The 12,000-nt window shown below is 35.0% G+C and overlaps 1 protein-coding gene across 1 annotated transcript; it reads right to left on the minus strand.

Annotated features, from left to right (window-relative positions):
* Window positions 1–10,774: 10,774 nt before the first annotated feature.
* On the minus strand, window positions 10,775–11,536 carry LOC131051693 (replication protein A 70 kDa DNA-binding subunit A-like). The gene has a single exon (XM_057986298.2). The coding sequence runs from the start codon at window positions 11,534–11,536 to the stop codon at window positions 10,775–10,777; it is 762 nt and encodes a 253-aa protein (XP_057842281.2).
* Window positions 11,537–12,000: the final 464 nt, after the last annotated feature.

Genomic DNA, 12,000 nt, shown 5'->3' on the forward strand with positions numbered 1-12,000 from the left:
GATATTGAGAAGGTTGTTGTTGATTATGGATATAACTGATTAAGGATGTTTACTATCTTGATATTATTATTTTGTCATTGATGTCAAGAAATTGATTTTCTAATTCAGTATGATGTTGTCATATCTTGAGAAGTATGATTTGAAGAATATATAGATGTCAGTAAAAGACACAGGAAAGAATATGATGAATAAGGGGATGAATAAGGTATTCAATGGGCAACTATTACCGAGTCAGACAATGATGAGATCATGATGTTTTAGATTGTTTTAACATCATACATATGTTGTAAATTGTAAAGGTTAATACTATACTATGTTATCAAGCAAGGAACCTAGTCGGTAAACCCTAAGGTTATTGCTATCGGTTAATGAAGGCGGAATGTCTACCGAGTAAAGTTTTGTATTCACCGAGTTGTTACCGAGTTGTAACCGAGCTATAACAGAATGCATTAAATGTTTACATGCGATATTTAATGAAGGAAGCTGATGAGCTAGAACTGATTAAATGATTGGTGAGCCGTGGATGAAGTTTGTTAACGAATGTAAGGCAATGGAAAGTCGGCATGAAGATCTACAGCTCAGATTGAACTGCAATACCCTAGCACAAGTTCCAAGAATATATGCAAGTTCCAAGGCGGGGTAAAACGTTTTCAAATCAAAAGATGCATTGAACCTAGACAAGATCGAAGATCTGATGGCTATGATTGATCATGGGAAATGTGATCAAGGAGATTAAGCAGTTACCTAATTGTTTATAAATAGGAAACTATTGATAAACAATGCATGCGGGCAAGTGTATGCACAGGGATGCTACATAGTGATTACCGAGCACAGAAGCTTGAAGACCTGTTAGAATAACAGTGTATAGAAGCCTAGCAGATAGACAAGATTAGTTCTATGTCTAGATTGTATTGAACAAATAGGAATCTGCTTTAGCATTTTAGATGTGAAGTTGCAGATAGATTTTATTACTGTTATTTTGTGAAAGTGACAAAAAATCTCTTAACCGAGTGGACTTAACAGTCTTATTTGTAAAACCCTTTAGCAAGGTGACATTCTGATTGAGTGTTTGAAATCCTTTAACAAGGTCACTTCTAACAAGGTGAAGATCTTAACAGATCTGAGGGAAATCCCTTAATCGGGTCACATCTAGCAATGTGTTTGTAATCTTTAATAGGATTTGCTTTTAACCGAACATACTCTAGAAGAGTATATTTCTTAGTGGGTCTGAAATCCCACAGTGGTTTTTCCCTATTTGGGTTTCCATGTTAAATCTGGTGTTATGAGGTTTATGATTTTTATATGCTTTTGAGTTTGCATGTTTGACAGTTTTGGTTATATTATTGAAATATATGTTACCGAGGTTGAATCTGATGTTTTTATGGATGATTAAGTTTGTATCATTCACCCCCCCCCCTCTCATCTTGTTGGCTATTGGATCTATACTTATATTAAGTATCAGAACTATCAATTGGTATTAGAGCTTTGGACTCCGGAAGGAAAGTTTAAAGGCACTTGAGTGAAAGATCCAAATATGTATAAGAGGGATGCACCGAAGCTGAACAAGTCAAGTTTCTCTACATGGCATAAAAGGATGAAGTTGCATCTATTAGGAGTTGGAGAATATGTTCTATACTATCTAGAGAATGATTTTGTCACACCGAGCACCTATCCATTGACTATGGAAGAGATAAAGGCAAAGCAAGAACATATTCAAGCAATGATTGAAATAATATCTGCATTGACCAACTCAGAGTTTAATGATCTAGAAGGCTGCAATGATGCAAAGGATATGTGGGATAAGCTCATATCAGTATATGGAGGAGATGAACATGTTCAGAGAGAAAAAGTAGATATTCTAAGAGGACAACTTGAATCTATGAGGATGAGTGAAGGTGAGAACATAACTCAGTATAGGACAAGACTAAAGGAGATTGTCAATCAAATCAAAGGAGCAGGTGGAACTATTGAAGAAAAGGATATAACAAGTAAGTTGTTGAGAACCCTTCTACCAGCTTATGCAATCCGAGTCTCTGCAATCAATGAATTGAGGTCTGTACCTAATATGCCAGTTTCTTTAGATGCTACTATTGGTAAGCTACATGCATTTGAGTTAAGTAACTTTGATAACAGTGGATCTTCGGTAAATAAAGTTGAATCTGCATTTAGTTCTTTTCATCTTGATGAATCTAATGATTTCAATGAAAGAAAGTATAAGTAATCTGAAGGAGATCATAGTGGAGAAAGTGAAAGATTTCGTAAGAACATGGAGGCAGTACACAAACTGTATGAGGAAATCAGAAAGCAAGAAGAGTTTGAAGCACTATTAGCCAAAAGGTTACCGAGAGGCAAAGGTAAGTATAAAGGAAAACTACCTTTGAAATGTTTCAATTGTGATAAGATAGGACATATGGCTTCTAACTATCCTGACAAAGATTGTACTAAAAAGAGAGATTACCGAGATGACAGACAAAAAGATAATCATTACAGAGGACACTGAGACTTCAGAAGAAGAGATAGAAAGACATGCCTAATTGCTGATGAGGAATCTAACGATGATAAATCAGATGAGACTGATACAGAGGAAGTAGTTTATGTGGCTATCAAGGATGGATCAAATGAAGAAAGGTATGAAGAAAAAGCCCTAATATCTCACATAAACACTAATGATTCTTGGATTATAGACAGTGGATGCTCACATCATATGATAGGAGATAAACACAAGTTTGTTATGTTAGAAGATTATGATGGAGGCTATGTTAGATTTGGTAATGATGTACCATGTCCGATGAGAGGTAAAGGATCTATAACACTTCTTGATAATGCAAGATGCAATGATGTTTATTGGGTTGAAGGTTTGAAATATAATTTGTTGAGTGTAGCACAACTAAACAACACAGGTTACCGAATAGAATTTCAGAAAGGAATTGTCAAAGTTCATGACAAGAATGGAAAGTTAGCTGCTACCAGGACACAAACAAAAGGTAATACATTTCACCTTGACTCAACTCAGAATAAGTGTTTGCATGTAAAGATAGATGATACTTGGTTATGGCATAAAAGGTTTTGTCATGTAAATTTTGATAATCTTATCAAAATAAGCAAGAAGCACCGAGTAAGAGGTCTACCGAGTCTTGAAAAACCTGAGAATGCTATGTGCCGAGGATGCCAGATGGGTAAGATGACAAGATCAAGCTTTACAAGTAAGTCTTACACTTCTAAGGGAATTTTAGATCTAGTGCACACTGATCTTTGTGGTCCTATGAAAGTTCAAAGTTATTATGGTGATAAATATTTCATATTATTTGTGGATGACTATTCAAAGATGATGTTAGTAACGTTTTTAAAAGAAAAATCATAAGCTTTTCAAATGTTTAAATGGTACAAGGCAAGAGTTGAAAATGAAACAGGAAGACAACTAAAATGTCTTAGATCAGATAGAGGAGGAGAGTTCACATCTGATGAGTTCAATTTATTTTGCAATGATCATGGTATTAAAAGACAAGTCTCTGCACCGAGAACTCCACAACAGAATGGAATAGCTGAGAGAAGAAACATATCTATTATGGATTGTGCTAGAACACTAATGATTGAAAAGAAGGTGCCACAAACATTTTGGAGAGAAGCAATAAGCGCAGCAGTTTACACCTTGAACTGAGTACAATTGATGAAAGGTACTTTGAAGACACCATATGCAATCTGGTATGATAAGAAACCTAATGTAAGTTATTTTAAAATCTTTGGAAGTAGATGCTATGTTCATAAAGATGATAGAAATAGCAAGTTTGATCAGAAAAGTGAAGAAGGAACATTTCTAGGTTATTCTTCTAGAAGCAAAGCATTTAAATGTCTGATCAAATCATCTAACAAAATAGTAGAAAGTGAAAATGTGAAAATTGATAAATTTGCAGAAAGAAATGATGAAGGAAATTCCAAGGAACCAGAAGACTATGATGAATTTGTCTATGTTCAACCGAGAAGTCTTACCGAAAAGACTGTTGAAGAAAATGAAGAGAATATCCAGTTATCGAGTGATGAAGAAGATCATACAGAGCCTACCGAGCATGTATTAGCCAAGTATGTCAGAAGACATCACGCACCAAGTCAGATTATAGGAGATAAGGATGATCCAGTGATGACAAGGAACAAACTGAGATAGAAAATGTGTTTGATATCTGAATTTGAACCGAGAATGGTGAAAGAGGCATTTAATAGTGAAGATTGGATAAATGCTATGACAGAAGAGATTGATCAAATCAAGAAGAATGACACATGGACACTAATCCCAAGACCTAAAGACAAAAATGTAATCGGTACAAAGTAGATTTTCAGAAACAAGCTAAATGAAAAAGGAGAGGTCATTCGAAACAAAGCAAGACTAGTTTGCAAAGGTTATGCTCAAGAAAAAGGAATTGATTATGGTGAAACTTTTGCACCTGTTGCTAGACTTGAAGGAGTAAGAACATTGTTGGCCTATGCTTCTTTCAAAAACTTCAAGATATATCAAATGGATGTCAAATCTGCATTTCTGAATGGAATATTAGAAGAAGAAGTTTTCATTGAACAACCTGAAGGATTTGTTGAAGACAATAATAAAGATCGGGGATGTAAATTGAACAAAGCTTTATATGGTTTGAAACAAGCACCTAGAGCATGGTATGAAAGATTGCACTCTTATTTGATTAAGATTGGTTTTATAAGGACAAGTGAGAACAACAACATGTACATGAAGAATGATGAAAATGGAATACTGATCTCAGCCATATTTGTTGATGATGTTATATTTTGTGGAAATGACTCTTTATGCAAGAACTTTTGAAATGAAATGAGCAAAGAATTTGAGATGTCATTAATCGGTGAGATAAAATATTTTATAGGTTTACAGATACTGCAAATGAAAAATAAGATTTTCATTACTCAATCAAAGTACATAAAGGAAATCTTGAAGAAATTTGGAATGGAGGATTCAAAACCACTACAATATGTTGTTCACAGCAGGCCAGATATAGCACATGTAGTAGGTCTAGTTGCAAGATTCTCAGTAGATCCTAAGGAAACACACATGATAGCAATCAAAAGAATCTTTAGATACTTGAAAGGCACAGAGGATTATGGCTTAGTATATCAGAAAGGAAATGATTTTGATTTAAAAGTTTATACTGATGCTGATTGGGTAGGCAACATTGATGACAGAAAAAGAACAAGTGGCGGAGCTTTCTTTTTAGGAGAAAGACTAGTGAGTTGGCTTAGCAAGAAACAAGGATGTGTTTCACAGTCAATAGTAGAAGCTGAATACGTTGCTGCAGCACTGAATTGTACCAACATTGCATGGATCAAACAATTATTGGAAGGTATAAATGTGAAAGTTACCGAGCCAATAACTATATTCTGTGACAATACTAGTGCCATTAATATTTCAAAAAATATTGTTATGCACTCTAAGACAAAGCACATCTCTATCAAATATCATTATCTTAGAGAAGAAGCTCAAGAGAAGAAAGTGGTGTTGGAGTATGTTAGCACAAAGGAACAAATAGCAGATATGTTCACCAAGCCACTACCAAGGGACACTTTTGAGTTTCTCAGAAATAAGTTAGGGGTCCTACCCCTATCTTCTACTCACTGACCGAGTTCGGTGAAAGCATCAATCCGATTACTCTATCGAATATCTTTTGGGAGTTGATGTTGATTTATACCCTTTAGGATGTTTTATAAAGGCGTATAGGAAATATTACAGGGAACAGGAATTGAAGACAAAATGCTCTGACCAAGACTGAATTGACACATTACAGCAGGAATTCACTTCATACAGGAAGAAATTATGTATTAGTTCTTTACTTTTTGGCATTCTTGTCAAAGGGGGAGAAGACTAATATAGGAGGAGAAGACCTATCGGGGGAGAAGTCTAATAACTGAGAAGACTGAAGAAAACAGGAGAAGTCTAATGTATGGGGGAGAGCATTTCAGCATTTCAGAATCACAGCAATCCGAATCTTTTAAGTTAAAATCAATTGGTTTTGCCATCAATGCCAAAGGGGGAGATTGTTGGCAATATAGCACTATAACAGACAATGAAATAATTTTGGCATTTCAATAAGGATATTGAGAAGGTTGTTGTTGATTATGGATATAACTTATTAAGGATGTTTACTGTCTTGATATTATTATTTTGTCATTGATGTCAAGAAATTGATTTTCTAATTCAGTATGATGTTGCCATATCTTGAGAAGTATGATTTGAAGAATATATAGATGTCGGTAAAAGACATAGGAAAGAATATGATGAATAAGGGGATGAATAAGGTATTCAATGGGCAAATATTACCGAGTCAGACAATGATGAGATCATGATGTTTTAGATTGTTTTAACATCATACATATGTTGTAAATTGTAAAGGTTAATACTATACTATGTTATCAAGCAAGGAACCTAGTCGGTAAACCCTAAGGTTATCGCTATCGATTAATGAAGGTGGAATGTCTACCGAGTAAAGTTTAGTATTCACAGAGTTGTTACCGAGTTGTAACCGAGCTATAACTGAATGCATTAAATGTTTACATGCGATATTTAATAAAGGAAGCTGATGAGCTGGAACTAATTAAATGATTGGTGAGTCGTGGATGAAGTTTGTTAACGAATGTAAGGCAATGGAAAGTCAGCATGAAGATCTACAACTCAGGTTGAACTGCAATACCCTGGCACAAGTTCCAAGAATATATGCAAGTTCCAAGGCGGGGTAAAACATTTTCAAATCGAAAGATGCATTGAACCTCGACAAGATCGAAGATCTGATGGCTATGATTGATCATGGGAAATGTGATCAAGGAGATTAAGCAGTTACCTAATTATTTATAAATAGGAACCTGTTGATAAACAATGCATGCGGGCAAGTGTATGCACAGGGATGCTACATAGTGATTACCGAGAACAGAAGCTTGAAGACCTGTTAGAATAATAGAGTATAGAAGCCCAGCAGATAGACAAGATTAGTTCTATGTCTAGATTGTATTGAACAAATAGGAATCTGATTTAGCATTTTAGATGTGAAGTTGTAGATAGATTTTATTACTGTTATTTTGTGAAAGTGACAAAAAATCTCTTAACCGAGTGGACTTAACAGTCTTATTTGTAAAACCCTTTAGCAAGGTGACATTTTGATTGAGTGTTTGAAATCCTTTAACAAGGTCACTTCTAACAAGGTGAAGATCCTAACAGATCTGAGGGAAATCCCTTAACCGGGTCACATCTAGCAATGTGTTTGTAATCTTTAACAGGATTCGCTTTTAACCGAACATACTCTAGAAGAGTATATTTCTTAGTGGGTCTGAAATCCCACAGTGGTTTTTCCCTATTTGGGTTTCCACGTTAAATCTGGTGTTATGAGGTTTATGATGTTTATATGCTTTTGAGTTTGCATGTTTGACAGTTTTGGTTATATTACTGAAATATATGTTATCGAGGTTGAATCTGATGTTTTTATGGATGATTAAGTTTGTATGATTCCCCCCCCCCCTCTCATCTTGTTGGCTATTGGACCTATACTTATATTAAGTATCAAAACTATCAATGCCAAGAGGGTTGTATCATCTGAATTCGTTGATTCAACTATACGTTTCAAGATATCAATATAACTTTCTGACTTTTGTTCAGTTTTTGATGCGTACTTTGAAATATATTGTAGAATTGCTTTCTTGGAACAGACAGGCTAATAGTCAACATTTTCTCTCCATATGGCGAGCATTGTAGGGTTGTGTACATTTAGGTGGCTATCATTCCTTGCTGGTTTGTATGATGGGTTATTGTTGTGGTCTAATATTAGTGAGGATTCAGGTTGTTCAGGCCAAGGAGCTTTGTATCGGCATTGAAGGATTGAGTTTTTTTTCCTCAAGCAGGTATACTCTGAACACTTTGTATGTCATTGAACAGCATTGAGAAACTCAATGTAATCAGTACAAGGATCTGATTTGGATATGATCTCTGTATCTGCAAGGCATGGATCTGAAATTGCAGGCATATATTGCCTGTTCAAGCGAGCCTCTTCAGGACGTGGATTCCATGCTATGATGTACTGGTCAAAGAAGTGTTTAACTGGTTGGATATTTGCATGATCTGACCAGTTAAGGTTATCAACATTTGGTGCTTGTGGCAACCAAATAAAGCCATATATATGTGCAGAGCCTCGGTGTTGCCATTCATATCTATACCAGTGGTCAATAGTTTTCAGTTCTTTCACAATGACCTCATCACGAAAGATTTGAAATCTTAAGTGTAAGTATAAAGTTGTAATGTGAGGATTATTGATTAAATTTTTAGTAAATTCTCTTTTGTTGTTAGGTGTAGTAGCTAACTTTGACTTTGGCAATAACTTATGCAAGTCTGGCCATTTTGTGTCAGTTGAGCTTGAGGTGAAGAACAATGTAGGTGCACCTAACTGTTCAATCATTGATGTAAGGCCGCGTTGGGACTTGCTCCAAAATGCCCATGTACCACGCAATGAGGCTGCATATCGCATGATATGATTTGGTAATTCACTTGACGATGTGTTTTGCAAGTATTCCTTTAGGCCATAAAGATTCTGTGGAAGATTATCTTGTAGATTAGTCTTAATGAAGATAGAAGCTGATTGCTGGGATCGATGTCTCAACATGAGATTGTAGATATAATATATAAAGCGAACATGTTGCCCAAATCTTTGATCATAGTATTTGATCAAGTGCAAAGCATATTCATGTAAATGCACTTGCTTTGCTCTTTCTTGTAGTGGTAAAGCTATTCCAGTAGGGAAAAGCATTGGGAATGCCATGGAAAGGAGGCCCTCAGTATTGTACTCATTGATAGGTGATGTACTAATTTGTGGCCAAGGAATAACGTTGTTGATGTTGTTATCTAGATGGAGGATGTTTTTGATTGCATCAAGTTCTGGTATTAATGATGGTAGTTATGGGATAAATGAGGAGCTATTCTCCGTAATTTGTTCTTCGTTGTCAATATCCGGTATAGTAGAGGTATCTTCAACAACATCTTCTTGCGGGGAATGTACTGAATGCAGTAGCTTTGTAATGTCAGTGGTTTGCTCTGGCAATAGAAGCACTGCATCTGGATCAATGACTACATCCTTGTAGTATTGATCATGTTCTATTTTGTAAGCCAATGCATTCATGACATGAAATCTATTCATGTAACAGTCATATGTTAAACCTTGGAAATTTGTTCTACGGACAATTAGAATTTCTAATTGGTTAATATGCTGAGGTAATGTTATTGCAATATCAGAAATATCTTGTGGGAAGTTTATTGTATGGCCAGAATATTTGTATTGCCCTCCCCTTGCATGTGTTACTTGTAAAATGGGGGCAATTCTTGATATGAGCATTTCTTCTACTTGAGAGAGAGACTTTAAAATAGAAGGTTGCTCACCTGGGTCCATATTGTTTGATAATGAGAAGCGGTGGAGGCCTTTTTCACCATAACATCTCATGCACACAACTACATGATTGAGTTTTTTAATAGTCATGCCCACATACATTTCTTTGCAAATAGAACATGGCTGTGTGACCTCCAACATATCAATCTTTTTGTGGAAATTAGACAATGTATTTTGAAACGAAGCAGCCTTCATAGCAAGTTCAGGAGTAGTAGAAAATGTTTGATTGAGATTAATTTGCTCAACATCACTGTTTTCTGTTTCTAATAACTGTCGTGAGTTATTGGAAGGTCTATGAAGTGCATGACGCTTCAGTTGTCGTTTCTTGGAGATATCAGCTCTGTTCTTTGCATAATAAGCTTCATTGGTCTAGCTTCTCTTCAATTTGATAGCATCAATTTCTTGAGGGCAAGGCTAGATAGATATCTAATATTTTAAAGAGAGCAGAGGTATGTCAGAATTTTCATAATTGAAGGTAGTTAACTTTGAAGCATGTATGAAGAATGTATAAGAATTGAAAATTGCTTCATGTATGGTTATGTGATTTCAGAGGATTTGTTATGTATGTAAACTGCTTTTGTTGTGTTTATTTGTATCTGTAATGATCTATTTTGTTGTTTTGTTTCTCTCGTTGGCTCAACTTATATGTACAGCTTTTTATATATCTTTTTAATTGGCTTTACTTGAAATGTATGGCTTGTGGAAAGTCATAAATTGACTTTCTAGTGTTGTACTGCGTAAATATGCTTCTATTAACAACTTGGTTTTGCAAAAGGTAGCATTGTCATATAGCTATGTATAGATATAGTAATTTTTGATGTTTTTTATTTTTAAAAGCATGATTGTAATATAGGTATGCACAACTATAGTAAATTTTGATACATACAAATGTATGTACACATATACACATGTACATATACATATAATTTAAAAATTCAAGGTTTTGTATATGAACATATGCACATATATAAGTACATGTATATATCGAAAATACTATAACTATGAATACTTATATATAGTTATGTATTGTATTGTTATACAAATAGGTATAAGACCAGAAAAAGAACAATATACGTGCATATATGTATATTTTATTTGCAAACAACATAGTGTCAACACATTTAAAAGTAATGACTATGACTGAAAATAACTTATGTCAAGAGGAAAAACTTTCAAACAGATAATTGGTAGATGTAAGAAATGTCCATATAGATATTTATAGAAGCACTCTTGTCTTTGTAAAACGTACTTGTTTGTATATGTAAAAGTATTAAATATGAAAATTAGCTAATAGTATAATAGTATTGTAAATTGCAAAGTTTAATAAATAGAAAAGATGCATTATAATTTTAAGTCTTTGTACTTAGGCAGCCAATTTCTGCAAGTAATGCATGGCACTCAACTTTGAAGTCAATAGGAGCAACTTTATTGACTGTCACTTTCATCTTCATTTCTGAATTATATGTCTCAGTAGAAACCAACACTGTGAATGAATAGTAACGTGACAGTAGTGTCTTGATCACCGAGGAAGGTGTCTCTATTGTTGTTGCATCATTTTGTAGTGCATAGAGTTGTTTTGCAGTTTTGTGTAGCAAGTGAATGCCACCCTCATCAAATGTAGTGGCCCACAGAGTACCTATGGCATCTTGCAACTTTAGAGGCAAGAGGTAACTATAATTACAGTCTTGCATAGTCATTTGACATCTAGAGCAGAACCAAGAATCATCAACGTGTTGTGTACATTTTTTCTTGCAAGGCCTTCCATTGACTATCAGTGGGCAAGCTGCGTAGTAGAAATTTTGGTCATTGACATTCACAAAGCGCAGAACAGCTAGCAATGTTGTCTGAATTGTTTCTGGTTTGATGCTCATCCGCTCATGGATTGAATAAATTGTCATTCTAGTATATCTTCCATCTATGTGGATAGTTTCTGCAACAAAGGGTACAACAAACAAAGGATCCTTTCCTCTTAATGTTAGAAGCTCTGCTTCTGGAAAACTTGGGTTGATATGTAATGTTGTTGTAGCTGTTATGTTTATAAGCTTCCCATTAAAATAGCCAGCACAAGCATTACGCAAAGCAAGGATAAGCACACTATCATTGGTCAACATATTTTTCAATTCTAGGCCCTTTTATTCTGCCATTGGACCCCATAAGTTGATGTCAATTGTTGAACCAGATAGATCATTAATTTTCACCACATGTTTTTGTGTTTGACTGCCATCTTTCCTGTGTATAGGAATGATATCTCCAACATATAGAACAAGACCAATTATGTCAACCAGTGTGTTATTTGTTAGATGAAACAATTCACTAATGGGCGTGAAAGGAGGACTTTGTTGATCTGGTTGTTCTTCGTTGGTGCAACATTTTAGTATGGATGTATCAGACAAGGTGATTTCTAAATGGTTGTTTAGTTTGTTGTACCTTGCATTTGCCTCCTTAACAGATCCTTTTGAAATAATATAATGTGAACCTATGTCCACACGGTTAGAGTGTAACTTAGCTATCTCATCAAAACATGTAATTCTAATTTCAGAACCGTCACAATCAACAATGTCAAAGCTAAACACAT

This window comes from Cryptomeria japonica, chromosome 2 (genome assembly GCF_030272615.1).
Source record: "Cryptomeria japonica chromosome 2, Sugi_1.0, whole genome shotgun sequence".
In the NCBI taxonomy this organism is placed as follows: Eukaryota; Viridiplantae; Streptophyta; class Pinopsida; order Cupressales; family Cupressaceae; genus Cryptomeria; species Cryptomeria japonica.

Excerpts from the sequence above, each read along its gene's own strand:
- LOC131051693 (XM_057986298.2), bottom strand. The coding sequence starts at position 11,536 with ATGTTGACCAATGATAGTGTGCTTATCCTTGCTTTGCGTAATGCTTGT.